Genomic DNA, 17,945 nt, shown 5'->3' with positions numbered 1-17,945 from the left:
TAACTCAAAGTTTTGAGTGAGATTAGTCGGACAATTTCTCCTATTTCTGAAGAGGCCTAAATTTAAGGAGCAGTGGAAATACTCTTTTGAGTTGGAGGATTCTGAAAACTTGCAGTTCAGTGAAGCTCTGACCAGATGTGTTTCTTACATAGAGATCAAGAAAATTTTCCCTTCTCCTGTTGTGGGATTAAAATGTTCTTTGTAAAGTGGCGATAGTGGATTCGATGAAAGCCGACTCAGCAGGAAATTAACAGAGAATCTCAAACCAGTAGTTTATTTGCTTCCCCATCACTTTAAAGCACATAACAGGATGGGGACAAAGAATCAAAAACAAAGGAAGATTGGTTGCTTCACACAGAAATGCACACAAAGGCATTTAACAATTGCAAATTACTCTGAAAATAAACGGGGAATATGGTCAGGAATATGAAGCAGCTGTATATATATTTTACTTAATCTCTGGGAAAGCACGAAGGGTTTAACCCAGTCAGTTCAAAATTCAGAGGCAGAAACTTGTTTGGTGACCCCCACTGAGCCTCGCTGTCTTCTCAAGGCCCTGCGCCCTCACCACTTCTAACAGCTCCCTCTGCTCTAATCCTAGTACAACCGAGCTGAAGAGAACAGCGCATGACCCTGATCTAAACTCAAACAGTATTTCCCAGACCGCGCGACGCCCACAGCAGCGAGTCGAGCTCATCTCCGTCCTCTGCAGATCCCAGGCTCCATCTATCCTTTCCAGTCTCCACCCTCCCTTCCCCCCAGGCTCCACCTCCCCAGACCCTCTCCCTGCACACGCGCCTGCCCTCTCTGGGACGTCCAAAGTCACCAGCGACATCACCCTCTCCCCTCCAACTCCATTCATCGGAACCCGGATCTCCACGGGCTCAGGCTCCCCCATCTCCCCGGCTGATCCCGAGCTGCGGTCAGCGGATGAAGCGGCCGGCCCAGGCAGGTCCGAGACATCCTCGTGACGGTCCCTCCTCACTCACCCTCCGTCACTTCCAGCACCTTAATCTGTTCCTCGGCAGCCGCCCGCACCTCCTGCACTGGGGACAGGATCCCAGTGAGCGTATCCACCAGTGCCTCCTTCAATCCCTGCGCTACTGGACCGGGTAGCCCGGAGGCCGCACCAGCTGCCGCCGCCGCCGCCATCTTTTCTCCCTTCAACCCGCCAGCCCCGCGGCCGGGACCCGCCACCGAATGACGGCTCCCGCGCACGGCCAATCCGCGAAGCCGCGCCTGCGCACGAGAGTCCGCGGGAGGAGTCAGGGGGCGGGGAAATGGACGAAGCCGCCAGAGACAGCGCCTCCTGCTGTCTAAACGAAAGCTACGCCTTTGTCGGCCAAGAGCACCTGAGATTTATGCAATGAGACCCAGAGATGTCTGGGCTTTCCTAAAGTAGTGCAGTACGCCAGCAGTCTCAACTGTAAGAAGTGCCATGATGTATGACTTTAGACTCATGGGTCTTTTAGATATAAGATACTGTCTTAGGAGGGACGAGGTTGGGTGGAAATGGATGTAGAAGGTTTTAAGGAGAGGTGTCTCGGTTGGAAATAGAATCTGTTCTAAACCAATCTTCTTTTTTCTCTCAAACACTGAAAAAAAAAAAACCGAGTCAGTTGGTTCTTTTCATTTCTTAGCCTCAGGAATCTAAGATGGAAGGAAAAAAACGGAAGCAAACGGGGCGGGGCGGGTATCACCTTAGGGGAGGGTGCAGTTCCTTCGGTATCTGGCCCAGATGAGTCCAACCTCAAAATGACAAAGGGGCTGGGCAGGGGAGCTCACCTGCTTGAGAAAGGGTATTTTTTCCAAAGTGATATTTTATGTGCCTATTTTATTTTTATTAATGTGCCTATTTTATTTTTATTAATGTGCCTATTTTAATATGAATCCTGTTAGCTAAGAATTATAGTTTTATCCTGTATAAATTATGACCGGACATACAAGGACTGGGGGATAAGAGCCGGTATTAGGGGCTGGTAATGAGAAATGGTCCAAGATATAGAGACACCACTCTACTGGAGCAGGTAGAGCGACTTAGAGCTAGAGGTTAAAAAAGCAGGATAGAGTGGCAAGATGTAGGGGCAGCAAGAACAAAATGGCATATGTGAACAAAAAGGTAGAGGTATATCCTAGCTGTTTGGGTTTAGTGCATCAGAAGTGGTTTCCAGAAACATTTACGTATTCTTATTCCCAAGTGGCAAAGGAAACCAGTTAGCATTTCTTAAAACAGTTCCCAATCTGTGGATGCTAAACGGGTTAATAATCAAAGATTAATTCATCTCATTTTAGGATTCTTCCAAAAGAATGTTCCGATTTATTTTGAGGAGTGCTGTCAACACATTTGTCACCACCATCCATGTTAGGAGGGCAGAGGTGGCTTCTCTTACCACATTTGAACAGAGAAAAGATGCTTCTTGGGCCTACAGTTCCACTGGAGAATGGTAAGGCGTATTTCCCCTCTCCCAGTGGCCAAGAGAAGCTCAATACCATTAGAACAACTTCATTTCTTATAAGTCAGTTCACTTTTACCTCAAAAACAAAACTTAGGGTTGTCCAGAGGGTGGGATGTTTTCAGACTTTGTGGCAGTGGATGGAGGATAGAAGAGCCCTGACTTTTGGGCTGAATGTTTTGAATTCTGGTGAAGGACACTATGTCCACAATGTGCAAAATGGGGTCCCTCCACTCCCAACCAAAGGAGTTAAGAGACTCTTGCTTACTATTTGGGGGTCAGACATTTTAAGGCCCGTGAGTTTTGTTTCTGTGTTAGCAAATGACCACAAGCAGCCTCACCTTCCAGTTCAAGCAATGGACGGTAAGATACATGGAGACAGAAACCAGGCAGAGAGGGAACTGGAGAGAATCAGTGACAATACAGGAGATAACTTTATTGAAACGCAAATGGCCTCAAACAGATGAATTTTGCTGGGAAGAGACATGCCTGATGGACAGAGGGCCCCTATGAAGGGCCTCTTTGATAATGAAGGAAGGCCTCTTCAGCTGGCCCAGGCATGAATTTAATTTTCAACTGATTTGTTGTTTAAAATGAATTACTGTGGGGACAACCCAGCGCTCTTCATGATTGTTACCGCAACTATATACAACGGTTTGCTTTCCAGATTCAGCTTTGTTTTTTCTATGTTTGATAGAAAAAGGGGGTAGGTTAGAAGAGGTGAGGGTCAAATGAGAAAAACAAACAAACAAACAAACAAACCATAGAACACACACACATATCCTGATTTGGGGTTTTGCAACCAATAAATTAAAGTGATGTGGAAATTCCTGCCCACCCTCCACCTGAGGAATGCCATGCATTTGAGAAATAGACTCCGTCACATAAACAATGCTGCCTAAAGCAGGATGGGGAGGAGGAAGGAAAGGAAGCTAGCAGGGGCTAGCGGTCATTAAAAATGATTGCTTTGTTTAAAAAAAACACACAAAAGAACACTAGGAAATGAAGTGGGGGTGGGCACTGCACAGCAGTAGCCCAGACTGGCTGCGATTTGTGAGCTTGTTCTTTATTTTATTATCTTCCTTCTCAGAAAAATGGCAGGGAAGCAGGATGACCCCACAGGAGATGGCCAAAGGACCCATTATGGTCTTCCGGGGACCAAGGGGGTGATTTTACTGCAGTTGTTTACTCTTGTCTTCCTGAGGCTTTAGTCCTCCAAGTGTCACAGTTCAGGAGAATTAGTACCAGTATGTTTCTTTGTGCTCTGCCCCAAAGCTCCCTGATTCGCAGTTGAATCAAACAACTTGGAACTAAGCCAGTTTTAAATAGCCTCGTCCTCCCCATGGCCCCATCAGCTGGTCTGTGAGTTTGGGAAGATAGGAAGCTCCTTTCAGATTCCTTTTTAAAAAGGATTTTATTCTGTCACTTTTGCCGAGTACTTCTGTATCCAGGTCCTAGTGTGAGGAAAAGAAAAGGTGAGCCCATGGACATAGGTGCTTACTACTGTGTCCTCATAGTAGGGAACTCTCTGCCGTGCCCTGAGCAGAGCATGGACATGGGGCTTCCTGGGGTACTGGAGCCCTAAAGTTGTTACTGCCCTGGAGAGGTTCTGGCTGGGTTCTCAGACCTAGCAGTGCACTTTATACTTCAAGTAAGGGCGAGGTTATGTTGCTGGCGGAACATCTTATCATGGAAATACAACTTAGATTTTTTTCTTTTTACTTTCCTCTCCGTTACATAATCAGAAAAAGACTCAAAGTAGACACAAATAATCCAGCGGAAGAGCAACCCAGAGAGACTGCCTTCCTCTGGTGAAGCTCCTTAGTTTGCCTGAAGGAAATTTCAGGCATAAGAGATTTTTCTCTGAAGGTTGCATTCAAGTGGAAAAGATACATACACTCACCTAACTTCTGCCCTGAAGTGCACATATTGTTTCTTTTGATAATTTGAAAGAAGCAAACAGAAACATAGGGAAGTATGAGAAAAGGACTTTGAAATTAATGTTAGCACTCGGTTTATAACCTGGGACCTTATTTTTGTTCCCAAAGCCCCCTGAGTAAGGGCTTTGCCCCTCAAGAGCAGCTTTACCTTTAAAACAGCTGAATCTCAAACTTTAGCAACAGTTCCACTGTATGTGCAGGGTGGTGCTGTTAAAGCATGGATTGTTGGGCTCTAGCCATGGAGTTTCTGATAAAGTAGACATGGGTGAGGCCTCAGAATTTAATTTCTAACAAGTTTGCAGATGCTGCTGAGTACAGTATCAGTTTGCTGATCCTTTGAGTACCACTGTTTTGGGGGGTGAATAGTTGAATCAAGAAACCATGGGGCACTCTTCATGGTCACCCTTGTCACAGAAAATTCTCCATGGCTAAGAGAAGTGGCTAAAACATCAAGATGCATAGAGCCAGTATAAATAAGCTTAATTTTTAACTTGGCCAGTTTCAGCTATGATTTCCAATTGGTTTCCTTACTTCAAGGCTCCAGCACTTTCCACCTTAGTCAGGTTTCCCTAGGGTCTACAGTCACAGTGCTTGCTTCAGTGTGCAAGTGATGCAGACACGCACACCCTTTGCAGTGGGCAGAGTAAGTTGGCAGCTCCATATATCCCTGAGCAGGTTGATTGAGGACCCTTGAATATATAAAGCAGATTCAATTATAAAGGGCAATAGCTTCAGACTTTGGCCTTTTGGGAGCATAGTGCCCCTAAGACCCTTTGATTACTTATGGCCTTTTCAGTGGGGTATGGATCAGAACTTGTAAGCAGTTCTTATGGTCATCGTAAGACTGTACTAGCATTCCACTAGTACACCCATTTCCATTAGTAAACCCTCTGCAAAACCACATTTTTTCATGCTATCCAAGTTCAGGTTAGCTTCAGGTTAGCTACTGCCAAGGATTAAGGAAAGAAAAGGTAAATGATGAGCTGCATTTGATGACCTGGGATGCTTCAGTATTTGAACCCTGTGTTGAATGTGTGATTAGGACTTCTCCTCTCATACATCTTGTAATAAAGAATCCTTAAGGCCTCATATAAGTGTCTGATCCTGGTTTGCAGGACTGAGTCTTTTCAATCAAGCAAATTTCACTAACGTGCTGGGTTGCTGTACACAGGTGTCATCCTAGGTAACAGGAGGTGTTGGTGAGAAGTGGCAGGCTACAGCTGCTCTCTTCTCACTCTTTTGGAATACTACAGGAAATAGAGTTACTTCTCAGACCAGTGCGAGGGGATGTGCCTCTGAATATTGTGACTCTTGCCCCAGGAAGCTAGAAGTAAGCTCGTGAGACTGGTCCACTTCGACTCTTGCAAAGCAGGAAATTGAGAATGAAAGAAATGAAAAACAAAAATTCACTTTATCTTAGGTCCTTAAGGAGTATGGGTAGAAAGTTGGTCATTCAAGATCAAAATATAGTATTCCAACCAATAAGGACATCACTTTAGGGCGTCTCCTGGACATTTAGCTAGTTTTTCCCTGCCAGCCTCCACCTTCCCAATGGTTAGACTAGATGAAGGACACTAGTATTAGGATTTACATGAAGACAAAAATAAGCACCGTAGAGTTGTCACAAAGCATGGATTTTTAAAAAATACTCTATGAAGCCTCAGAAGATAGGAAACGGCAACAGAAAAGTGCTCTTGTGTCACACACACACACACATACATTCACAAACATACTCATACAGACATCAGGTCCCACATTAGCCTCCAATTACCTAGTATTTTATGTTTAGTGTCTAGGCAGGGACTGAGCAACCAATACACCAGACACATCTTGTTGGTCTTCTTCCTAAGTGAGAGGGTCTCTGCCGAGGAACCTCTCCTGCAGCTGTGGCTCTCTTCAGGGTCATGTTGGGTGTTAAACCGTGTTCTATACTAGCCAACTGTGGTGACGGATGAAGTTGTGGGGTGGGTGGAGCGGAATGGAATAGCACAGATTCCAGAATTAGATAGGCTGGATTCCTCTGAAGGTGCTTGGGGGTTGAGAATTTAGCTAGAGGACCCAGTTTTTCTCTTCTTCGGGATCCCGAAAGTCTCAACCAAGTAGGTGTGAAGGCAGGAGAGAATGCTATGGATTTGTTCCTTGCTGTTAATTCTAGGGCAGCGAGGGGGAAGCTTGGCTTTTATGCTTCGGAGAAGTCTGAATGAGCGCCCCAAGGGGCTATAGCACCATGAGGAGGCTCAACCTTCTGCAGTTGCCACATAACCGCAACTCTTTTGTGAGACCGAGGTGTCCTCGGTCCCCACCATGAGAGGCCAGGACGTGCAACTGTAAACAGGGTCTCGGGCTCCAGAGGGAAAGCGGAGCTTCACTAACACTTTACCGGATGGGAACACACCTTCTGGAAGAAAGCAATTAAGAGACCTGGGCTAAGTGCAGCAGTGAACTGAGAGCGGATGGTGGTGAGTCCCAGGAACAGAAACAAAAGCTCATAGCATGAGGCCTCCAGAAACAGCCTGCTGAGGAACCGAAAAGATTCACGGTGGTATCCGCAGTTACCAGAGACACAAGCATCCTTCTGTGATCTGAGGCAGTTGGAACAGAAGAAGGGGTTCTCCCCGCTCGTTTTTCTCAGGTAGCCAGTTACATCCATGTCAGAAGGCACTGGCTGGGCAGCACCAGAAAACAGAGTTAGGGGCTCAACCATCAGGTTAAGGTGGCATTAAAAGTCTGAGCCTTGCCATGGGTCTGGAGCTTAGGCTGGGGTTTAGAAGAGGCCTATGCCCAAAGTAGGCCTGTTTGGTCTTCCTTGCCTTCTAAGTTGGAACACCCAGCTCTGTGGCCTCCTCATTCTGCATAGCAGAGACCTTAAGGCAGTGATTTCAGCACCATCCATAGACAAACAACCTCTTCCCGCCACAGATTGCATATTTTACAGCTGAGTTGGCTGGGGATCTTCACAGCTCATGGAATTAGCAGCAAGAGCGATTATAGTCTCCAGCACAGAGGACCCTGTCATCCCTGGGTGCTATCAGGTGAAATTACCAAGCTTTTCTGGGGTGCAGACCATCTTGTTGACCTAAATGAAAATATTCTGATATAAAGATTTGGATGCATCTACTCCTAGGTTGGTGGAACAGAGCAATCCAAGTTAGTATGCTTATAGATTCTGATAAAGCCTTGTACTACTTAGGAATCTGAAGAGCAAACACTCAATCCCAGGCTCATCTCATATCCCTGATCCACAAGTGCCCTGAAATTCAGCCTATTGGGCAGCTGGGCCTGGAATCTGGTCCCATAGGGCTTTCAGAAACGGCAGGAATAGACTCGCCCACTCCACACAAGCAAGATTCCATAGTCCTTCAGATCTTAATTGATCCCAGATCTTCTGCCCCAGTGTACTGGACATCTACTCAAAGGCTACTTTTTAGCTGACTCTTTGAGTTTCAGCTACATTTCTTAGCTGATCCTGAAGGTCCAGGTAACAGGGCGCGTACACCTAATGGATGGCAACATTTCCTACCAGACCATGAACCTCAGGGTCCAAGTCTTGTCTCTTTGTTTTCATCTAGTGACTGGTACACAAGTTAAGTGTTCAGTAAGTACTTGTCAAAAGAGGGAACATGACTGCCAGACCTTCAGGGTCACAGGAAAAGGACAACTTTTGCAAGAAGTAGGATCTCTGTGGAAGGCAGCTATTCACCACCAAATCAAACTCCTTGAACCATACACTCAGATTTGGAGTATCTCATATGGATATTCAGTTTCTTATAAATGAATATTCACCTACCAAAAACAAATACGCAGTTAAGGGCTGATAGGGAATTTTGATTCAGTCAGGCAAAATGCCTACCATCCAAACAGTACATGGAGTTGGCAAATGGGCCACCAGACAGAGGAACATTTCCACTCTCCGGCGTTTCCTCCAGTCCACGATGACGCTCAGAGCAGATCTTCTACTATGCCAGAGGCTGGCAGTTGAGCTCCCAGGCAGATCATGTGTTTTCCCAAAAGGAAAGTCAAGGGAACTGAGTGCCTCTTCTCCTATTACTGGTGAGCTGGTACTTCGTGTCTCACATAAGCCCCAAGGATGCCAAAGACAGTGGCATGGAGGTGTTTAGCTGGTACCAATTAGATGGTATCAGATTCTCCATGGAAAGCCCACTTGGAAAAGCCCAAGTAGCCCCTGGAAAAGCAACTCAAGTACCTCATGGACATGTGAGGATATGGGGGAGAGGGAGAGAAAAATAAATAGGCAAATGATAGAAAAAATAGAAACAAATTAAAAAATAAAAAATAAAAAAGTAGGGTTTATTGACTCTCACGAATGTTAAATTAGAAGGTAGAAAGACAGAGCTAGTGGTCTTTCTCTGAAGGCTGTAATATTACTTTTGTGATCTGGTGACTTCTTAGATTTGGAAGCTGCCTTGTCAACATCCCCGATGTCATCCAGAAGGCAAGAGCTAGCAGCTCTCTTTCTACCTTGGCAACTGGGTCCCCTTTCTCCAGCTTCATCTTTTCCATTGCCTGTTACCATTTACAGGTTGATTTATGCATTTTTAAAACCACATGCTTCTTTTCTGGGCTCCAGCCAGATCTCTGGGGGAAGAGTCGTTGGCAGTGGTGATAGAATTGGGAAGGGTCTGTGAGAAAGTCAGCAAGCGAAGCTTCCTGCCTCCTCAGACTCCCCTTCCTGTGACTGTCTCAGAGTTGCTCATGAGAATCAGCTAGGAACTGCTGCAGTCTCTTGATGTCTTCCGAACCCTTCCTCAGAAAGCCCAGGAGTTTGTAATTGAAACAAGAAAACAAGGAAAAGACCCAGAATTATCTTTTCCCCCAAGTCATGAGAGGAGGTCAGTAAATCTGCTTAGGTGACACAGTTCCCCAACGCCACCCCACCAAATCCCTACTAGGAAGTTCTCAAAAGTGCAGCACCAAGAACCTGCCCCTCTTCTTGCCTTCCTCCTCCCTCCTGTTCTCCTCCCAGGGCTGGAGAGCCAGTGCTTTGAGAGAAGAGGGGAGAGGAGGAGCTAACAAAGCCGATGCCAGCCTTCTGCTGTCTGGGGTGACAGTGACTCTGGGACCCTCAGAGCGTTGCCTGGAGGTTGGGGTCCAAGATGGTCTCTCGATCTGGAGACTCAATGTAGTTGGCAGCCTCCTGAAGTTTCAGCAGCATGGCCATCTAGAGAGGGAGAAAGACGCATTAATGAGAGTTGGGACACGGGGTCCTGCCCAGAGAGGGGAGACAAAAAACCTAGATCATAGGTCTGATGCATGGTTTGAAAGCTATTAGGAGCTTAGAGTGAATAGAGGCAGATCATGAACAAAACAGTGATGACTGCTTCATGTGCACATAAAGTCACCTGGGGTATGTCCGCCCTACAAAGCGCTACCTGTGATGTGTGGGAGGAGAATACCAAAAGTGCATGACTGCCTCTGCCTCTGCCTGCGTGGTGCCTGGACTCCAGTGGAGGACAGCAGGTGTCATACCCCTCATCCTGGGACAAGTGTAGGAACATCTCTGTCTCTAACGAGATGTTATAACCCAATAGGCAAGGCTTTATGTTATTATGAAGTTGCTTCTTTCCAGTCCACAAAGCCTATGTAAAGCTGACACACTTCAGAGTATTTACCTCTCATTTCCCTCACTGTCTTGCCTCCATCCTGGGCATTGAACCCAGGGGCTTCTGAATGCCAGGCAAGCGCTTGGTGACTGACCTACCTCCTCGGCTCTTTGGATTCTTTATTTTGAGATGGCGTCTAGCACTAAGTTGCCCGGGCTAACTTTGAACTTGTGATCCTTCTGCCTCAGTCTCTCAAGTGGGCCACTCAGTTTGGCCTGGAGGACAGCCATGAGGCACTTTTCCTGGTAGCTCCTTCTCTTTACCTATTTTTTCCCCCCTTGACACTTCAAGTTTGGAACCCTCTTTTTCAGCTAAGTAAGCCTGATTGATTCTAGAAAATCTGCCTTCCACATTCTTCTACCTACTTGATTATTATTAGTCTTCCAATTTAAAAGCGTTTTTAACATAAATTACATCTGTTTTCAACAAAGTCAACATTTAAATAAAAATGTGACCAAACTGGAAGACTGTGTGTGTGTGTGTGTGTGTGTGTGTGCTGGTCCTGGATACTGAATCCAGGGCTTTTACAATAAGCTACATCCCCAGTTGTTTTTTATTTTTTATTTTGAGATAGCGTCTTGCTAAGGCTCCTGCCTTAGCCTCTTATAGTGCTAGAATTATAAGCATGTACCACTTACCATGCCTGGCAACTGAATAAAATGGTTATGCCACAGGATTTGTGTATGTTAAGTTTTAATATAATCTACTAAATTATGCTCCATGTACCTTGAGTCCACACTCTTTTTTTTGTTGTTATTTTGTTCTTTTAATAGTTGCCATCCCAGTAAGGGGGGGTCAATGGGTTTCTCCCTGTGGTTTCCTTTCTTTTTTCTTCTTCTTCTTCTTTTTTTTTTTTTTTTAGGATATTATCAATGGTTGTTGTTTTACATATTGTGTCTTTTTTTTTTTTTGAGACAGGGTTTCTTATGCAGTTCAGGCTGGCCTTGAACTCACTTTATGGTCCAGGCTGGCCTTGAACTCAGTGAGCCTCCTGCCTCAGTCTCCCTAGTGCTTGGATTACAGTCATGTGCCACCAGGCCCAGCTGAGTCCATGCTCTTCACCCCCGCCCCCCCCCTCCGGAAATCGAACTCACAACCTTGCGCTTGCCAAGCAGGCACTGTGCCGCTGAGCTAAATCTCCAGCCCCTGAGTCCATACTCTTAAGTGAAATAAATCAGACACACGTGTGAATATCAAATTATTTCTCTGGTGTGAGAAACTGAAAGTGTAAATAAGGACCAAAATGAATTTTGAAATAGGAGGGAAATGTTCAAATGGGGAGGGGAACACGAGACATGGGAGGGGGAAAGGAAAGAAGGGAAAAGTAAAAAAAATGAGAAAAGAAGGAAAACATAGAAACAAAGTTTTGTAAATGGGGAGGGGACAGGGGTAGGGGGATAGGAAAAAAGTAATTTATATCATGTACAGGTACAAACTCTCTATGATGAGTATGCTTGTTATGTATATCCAAAATGTACCAATAAAACCAAATGAAAAAAAAAGTTTGTGCTAAAATCATTTGGATAATTTTTTTTGCCCATATCTTGTACTTTGAGTAACTATTTAGAGGAAAACATTTTGCAATGTGTTAACAATTGTTATTCTCCTACTATTTTGTTTTGAAATTTTATTTTACATTTTTTCCATAAAATAAAAAAAAATCTGAGATCTATTTCAAGAAAAAACGAATACATGCCTATATTTGTTTATCTGAGTAACCAATTTGAACATATCAATATGTAATACAGCCACCATTGTTAATTTCCTGTCACCTTGTCTGAAAATATGTATTGCTTGTATTATTTTTGTGTTATTTTGTAAATGTCTGGGTGTCTGTTAATATGTTTTCTTTCTTTTATCTTTAAAATTAAAAAGAAAAGAAGAAAAAATAAAGAAATAATCCTCCAGGGGCTGGGGATTTAGCTCAGCGGCAAAAGCGCCTGCCTGGCAAGCGCAAGGTCGTGAGTTCGGTTCCCGGTACCGGAGAAAAACCAAAAAAAAAAAAAAAAAAAAAGAAATAATCCTCCAGAATGGTTTTACCAGTAAACATTACCAAAAGTAGAGCATGAAAATCCAAGCTTGCCCACACTATTTTTGCCAATGTAAAATACTACTTTCTTGTTTTAATTTTCTTTTCTTCATTTTCAGAGAGGTTGAAGAATGTTTAAGGTTTTTATTGCATTTTATTGCAATTTTCTCTAGTCAAATGCCTGTTTACATCCTCTGTTCTGTTTGAAAGTTTTCTTTTAAGTTTTCTGCACTCTACTAATCAGTATTCTTTTGGCTACAAGTAGTGCAGAGATACACCCTGGCCCCCACCAGTCTGTCATTCATGGCCACCTGCTTTCTATGGAGGTTGCTTGGACCCACTTAGCTGGGGGAATCTTCAAGATAGTATCAGAGAAGAGACAGAAGTAAAAAGAGTTTTAATGTGTTTTTTTTTTTTTTTTCTTTACTTCTTTGCTAAGCATTCCCACATGGCATCTGCCTGGAACTTGGGTCTTTGCTAGACTACATCTTGCTGGGATGTGTTAACACTTAGCTTAAGCTAGGTCTCAGGTATATGAGCTATAGTCAAAGATTCTGAAATTCAAAGCTCTTCTCTAGACTTCTGGTATTGGCCTCGCTGAAACTCTGTGAAGGATTCAGTTCTGTAATGTTCTTTTCACATTTGAATGGCTTCCACTCACCAGAGGGTCTGAGTCCAGAGAGCTCGGGGTGCTGTCTTTGACTGTCCTATCCTCCGGAGGTGAGGCAATGCTATGAGGACCCACAGTGGGTGGGGGCAGGTGGTACAGCTTCGACTGGTCTTGTTGGGCTGATGGCCAGGGAAGAGTGTCCCGGACCCACTCCACTGGGTCCTCCCAAGCAGCTTTCTGTCCGTGGACCTAGAGAGAAGGAGAACATGTTAGAGGGTCTCTTCGAATTCCCACAGTAAACACAGTCTCTTAGAATTCCCACAATAAACATGCTCTCTGGAAACACACACTTCCTCAAGCATAAAGACTTGAGGCTCTGATCCTGTCAAATATTCCTGAGCTTCCTGACAAAGAAAAGAAGTTACACGAACTGGTAAAATCATTTTGGAGGATAATCTAACAGATTGTATTAAAACTTTAACATTTCTTCCTTTCTTCTTTCTTTCCTCCCTGCCTTCCTTTACTGCCTCCCTCCTCTCCTCTCCTTCTATCCCTTCCTCTCTTTGCTTTGTTTTTTGATATAAAGTACTGCTACATAGCTCGGGCTGGCCCTGAACTCTTTTGATCCTCCTGCCTCAGCCTGCCAAGTGCTGGGATTATGGGAGAGTGACACTGTGGCTAAATTTTTATCTCAATTTTTAAAAATTTACAAATAATGCATGTTGAGGTCACATACTTATTTTTCATTTTTTGGGGGTGAGAACACCCAAAAAAGTACATAATACATTGCTATTAACTAACTATACTTATCAAGGTGTACAATAGATTTCTTGAACTTATTGCTGTCTAACTGAAATTTTGTGTTTGTGATGGTTACTCTTCTTTTTTCCCCCTTTTGTTTTTCTTTTTGGTTTTTGAAACAGGCTTTCACTATGCAACCCAAGCTGGTCTCAAACTTGTTATGTAGCCTAGTTTAGCCTTGAACTCGTGATACTCCTGCTGTAGCTTCCTGAGTGCTGGGATTACAGGCACGCACAATCACTAGTCCATTAGTCTTCACTGTCAACATCGTTGGCTCGAGAGATGTCTAGGAGATTAATTAGTAAAGCACACTTGTGAGTGTGTCTGGGTGGGTTATGGGAGTGTGAATTTGGGAACTATATCTGGTTCCTGTCCCTGTCCTCTCTGGCTCTTTGCCTTGTTTGCTTCCTGAATTCTATGAGTTGAGTAGCTTTATTCTACCATCCCCTCTGGCCATGATGTTTCTGTCTTAGAGACAACTAACTGTGGACTGAAGCCTCTAAAATCATGAGTCAAATAAACATTTTCACCTTTAAGTTGTGTATGGAAGGCATTTTGTCCCAGCAACAGAAAGCTGATTAATACAGTATCCTTTGATCAACATCTCCCCATCCTTACCTCCCCAAACCTCCTCCTCTCTCTGGTTAGTTACCACCGTTCTCTTCTGCTTCTATACATTCGTTGTGATTTCACATATAAATGAGATTATGCATTACTTGAGTTTCTGGGCCAGGCTTATTTCACTTAACATAATGTCTCCCAGGTTCATTCATGTTCCAAAAGATTTCCTTTTTTGTTTGAAGGCTGAATGATATATGTCTGAGTATGTATTGCACATACATTATCCATTCTTTATCCACTCATTTGATGATCAACACACAGGTTGCATTAAAACTTAACATCACAGTTTTCTGTTGTTTTTGAGCCAGGGACTTGTTAAGTTGTCCAGGCTGGCCTCAAACTCACAATCCCTCTACTTTAGCCTCCCAAGGAGCTTGGAGTGCAGGTATGTGCCACCAAACTTGCTGCACAATCTTATCACCTCTTAATTTTACTTTCCAGGTAGGAAATTCTTCTATTTAATTGTAGTACTTAACATTTTTCACTTTCTTGAAAATATGTTATTTGTGTGAAAATGCTTTAAAATTAGAAACCTATTAATAACATAATATTTCCTTAAAATATCACAAATTTATAAATGAAATGATTCCTGGCATCACCCTAATAACACGCCTAGAAATTTACTATATCATCAGGATATACCTAGAGTAATAACAAATTACTTTTTTGGATAATATATGACCAAAAGGGGTCAGTTATTGCATCTAACTTTATTTGTGTGGAATGGATGTTAACAGTCATTGCACCCTAACTTACAGGTGAGAAAACTGGGGAGGCTTTGAAAAAATATCTAAATAGACAATAGACTTAACCAGACATTTCTCAAAAGAAGACATAAAAATGGCCAGTACGTATATGAGAAAATGCTCAATATTACTAATCATTAGTGACCAAAACAACGAGGTATCACCTTGCCCCACTAAGAATGGCTGCTACCCAAAACACTAAAGATCTGGGCTTGATGGCTCATGCCTGTAATCCTAGGGCTCAGGAGGCTGAGGCAAGAGGATCACCACAAGTTCGAGGCCAGCCTAGGCTACAGAGTAAGTTCAAGGCTGGGCTACACTACATAGTGAGACCCTGTCTCAAACAAAACAAAACAAAACAAAATAAAAACAGACTAACTATCACAACTACAGTACTAATGAGGATGTAGAGAAAAGAAAACACTTGCACCCAGTTGGTGTAAATGTAAATTAATATAGCTGTTGTGAAAAGCAATATGAAGATTCCTCAAAAAATAAAAAATAGAACATTATGTGGCCCAGAAATTCCTCTACTGGGTATATAGCCAAAGGAAATGAAATCCATATGTTGAAGAGTCATCCACATTCCCATATTTATTGTACACAATTCACAACAGACAAGATATGGAATCAACCTCCATCGACTGAAGAATCAATAAAAAATGTGGTACATATTCAAACTGAACTACTCAGCCATAAAGGTGTGAAACCCTGTTATTGGTGATAACATGAACAGAACTGGAGTGATAGTTATGTGAAATTAAATAAACCAGACACAGAAAGACAAATATTACATGATCTCACTCATGTGTGGAAGAAGAAATGTTAATCTCAAAGAAGTTGAGTGGAATGAGGCCAGGTGAAGTGGTGTGTGCCTATAATTCCAGCACTTGGAAGGTTGAGGTAGGAAGACTGCAAGTTTGATGCCACCCTAGGCTGTATAGTGAGTTCAGGGTCAGCATGGAATACATAGTAAAACTCTTGTCTCAAAAAAACAAGGGAGAGGGAAAAAAAAGTAGAGTACTGTAGAATGGTAGATACCAGAGGCCGTCTACCTAAAGAGTTAGGGAGCTGGGCGTGGTGGTGCACCCCTGTAATCCCAGCACTCTAGAGGCTGAGGCAAGAGGATTACTGTGAGTTCAAGGCCAGCCTGAACTGCATAGCGAAACTCTGTCTCAAAAAGACAAAAACTAACCAAATAAACAAAATTAGTAATAATAAGAATAAATAATGACAACCTCTTACACAATTTTTTTGCTTTTTTTCAGTAGTACTGGGGATTGAACTGTGTGCTAGGCAAGTATTCCATTACTGTGATTTTTCTTTTTCCTCAACTCCTTTTTAAAAATTAAAATTGAGACAGGGTCTTGCTAAATTGCGCAGGCTGGGCTTGAATTTGTGATCCTCCTGCCTCAGCCTCCCGAGTAGCTGGGATTATAGGCATGTTCCATCAATACTGGCTTACGAAGTATTTTAACTTAAACATTTTTTTCTTACATATTTCATTTTGTCTTCAAAATAATCCTGTGATTTAGGGAGAGCAGAATTTATCTCCTTTTTTACATATGAAGACGTTGAAAAAGATTAAGTAACCAGTCAACATAAACTATTGATTTGTAGTCAGCAAGTAGCTAAGGTTATAAAAAGGTCTTGCTTAATTTGTAGCTCAATTGTTTTTCTGCTGTTTGCTCTGACCACCCTCTCCCCAGTGGTCTATACTGGCTCAGAGCCAGAAGGCCTAGACCGCAGCAGAGAGAGTAGCTGTTGGGCCACTTGCTGGAAGGAAAGCAGCTCATTCTACCCAGTTCCTGGCCCTAACTTTTGGAATGAGAGCCTAACCGACCCCAGTAATGCCATGCCTGACAGGAAAGAAATGCTGCTGTTCTATTAGGAAGGCCAGCCTGACCTTGGAGTTTGAGTGCAGTCAGAGGGCGAGGCTCACCTTGATCCCATCCTTGGCTCCTTCCTGTAGGTAGGGAATGATGGAGTTGTTCCACAGGTCGATGAACCAGGTCCGGAAGTCTTCAATGCCAATTGGACAGGACAGAAAGAAGCAAGGGCCTAGGAAAAGGACGGGGCTCTGGAGATGACTGAGAAAACCAGCTCTCCCCAGGCTCTGGCCTCTCTCTTTCACTCCTGAGTACCAGGCAGAGGGCTCTGACATCCAAAGCGTTAAAGGAAATTTAGAGTCCTCGAGGCCAGGGGATGCTGATGGTCTGGCTGACAGTCTCAGAAATTATGCACAACACGGTGCAAGTGAGACAAGGAAGTAAGGGAAGCTTCCTGATTCCCTCCTACAGATTTTCTCTCCTTTGTTCCATTAATTCTAAGGAGGGGTAGCTTTCACATGCTGGGCAAGTGCTCCACCATTTTTATTTTTTAAACATAGGGTATAAATATGCTGCCCAGGTTGGTCTCAAGGAATTCTCCCACCTCGGCCTTCCAGGTGGCTTGGACTACAAGTGTGTGCTACCACCAGGCTTGGGGTTACTTTTGGAAGGTTGAAGTGATTGAGCCAATTCACAGTACTAACTGAACTGTAAAGTGCTAGCTGAATTATGACTTCAGTGGTTTTAAGTAAGACCGCCACAAGACTTGCAACTCCTTTCCAGGCTGAAGACTGTGGAAAGCAAAGGAAGTACCCTGCCAGGTGGTGAGGTACAAGAGGGAAGCTGCCTCCTGCCCCCGCCCCCAGGGAAGCTGGACTCCAGTACCGATGAGGAAGTCTGAGGTGCTGTGCTTCTCAAGAAAGGTGTGCAGGTGATACCACAGCTTGGGCACCCAGTCCAGCACCCGAAGCAGCTCTTCCTTGTTGGCATTGACGTCACTGTCTGACTCTACCAACTTCCTTCGCAGGTAACGCACCAGGAAGCCGTTGGCTGGCTCCACGTTGTTGGAGAAGGTCAGCATCCTGCCGCCAGGGATGGGGAGAGATGGGTTACAGTGGCCATGGGAACACTGTCAGGGGTCATTCACTGCCATTCCACCCCTTCTGCTTGCCTCCCACTTATGCCCACTTGTTTCTTCTCAACTATTAGTGGTGACAATTGAATTCAGGCCAGTAGCTCTGACAGGCAGAGTGGGTTCTCAAATTAGTGACACACTTCAAATAATCACCTGGGGG

The 17,945-nt window shown here is 43.9% G+C and overlaps 2 protein-coding genes and 1 long non-coding RNA gene across 10 annotated transcripts in view; 1 reads left to right on the top strand and 2 right to left on the bottom strand.

The window, feature by feature from the left end:
- Ipo9 (importin 9) overlaps positions 1–1,213 on the bottom strand; it is a 48,577-nt gene extending 47,364 nt beyond the window's left edge. The window contains exon 1 of one of the 2 annotated variants that reach the window (XM_005375193.1): positions 990–1,213. In XM_005375193.1, coding sequence (XP_005375250.1) covers positions 990–1,152 — 163 coding nt within the window. In that variant the 5' untranslated portion in view covers positions 1,153–1,213. The remainder of the gene's footprint in view (positions 1–989) is intronic. The other variant, XM_005375192.2, reaches the window with a different exon arrangement.
- Positions 1,203–17,520, top strand: LOC102016887. Of its 2 annotated transcripts, none has more exons than XR_001236869.1 (3): positions 1,203–1,443; positions 2,293–2,444; positions 17,434–17,520. It is a non-coding gene; the product is annotated as an uncharacterized LOC102016887 (long non-coding RNA). The 2 variants fall into 2 exon arrangements; XR_259515.2 differs by having other exon boundaries at positions 1,210–1,426.
- Positions 2,869–17,945, bottom strand: part of Nav1 (neuron navigator 1) — a 252,045-nt gene continuing 236,968 nt past the window's right edge. For all 6 annotated transcript variants that reach the window (XM_005375186.2, XM_005375187.2, XM_005375188.2 and 3 more), the window contains 4 exons: positions 17,536–17,732; positions 16,764–16,882; positions 12,705–12,902; positions 2,869–9,572 (listed from right to left, as the gene is read on the bottom strand). In XM_005375186.2, coding sequence (XP_005375243.1) covers positions 9,477–9,572; positions 12,705–12,902; positions 16,764–16,882; positions 17,536–17,732 — 610 coding nt within the window. In that variant the 3' untranslated portion in view covers positions 2,869–9,476. The remainder of the gene's footprint in view (positions 9,573–12,704; positions 12,903–16,763; positions 16,883–17,535; positions 17,733–17,945) is intronic.

Source organism: Chinchilla lanigera, unplaced genomic scaffold (genome assembly GCF_000276665.1).
Source record: "Chinchilla lanigera isolate Chin_1 unplaced genomic scaffold, ChiLan1.0 scaffold00005, whole genome shotgun sequence".
Classification (NCBI taxonomy): Eukaryota; Metazoa; Chordata; class Mammalia; order Rodentia; family Chinchillidae; genus Chinchilla; species Chinchilla lanigera.
Note: the sequence above shows the minus strand (reverse complement) of the source record. Positions and strands in the feature narration are given on the sequence as shown.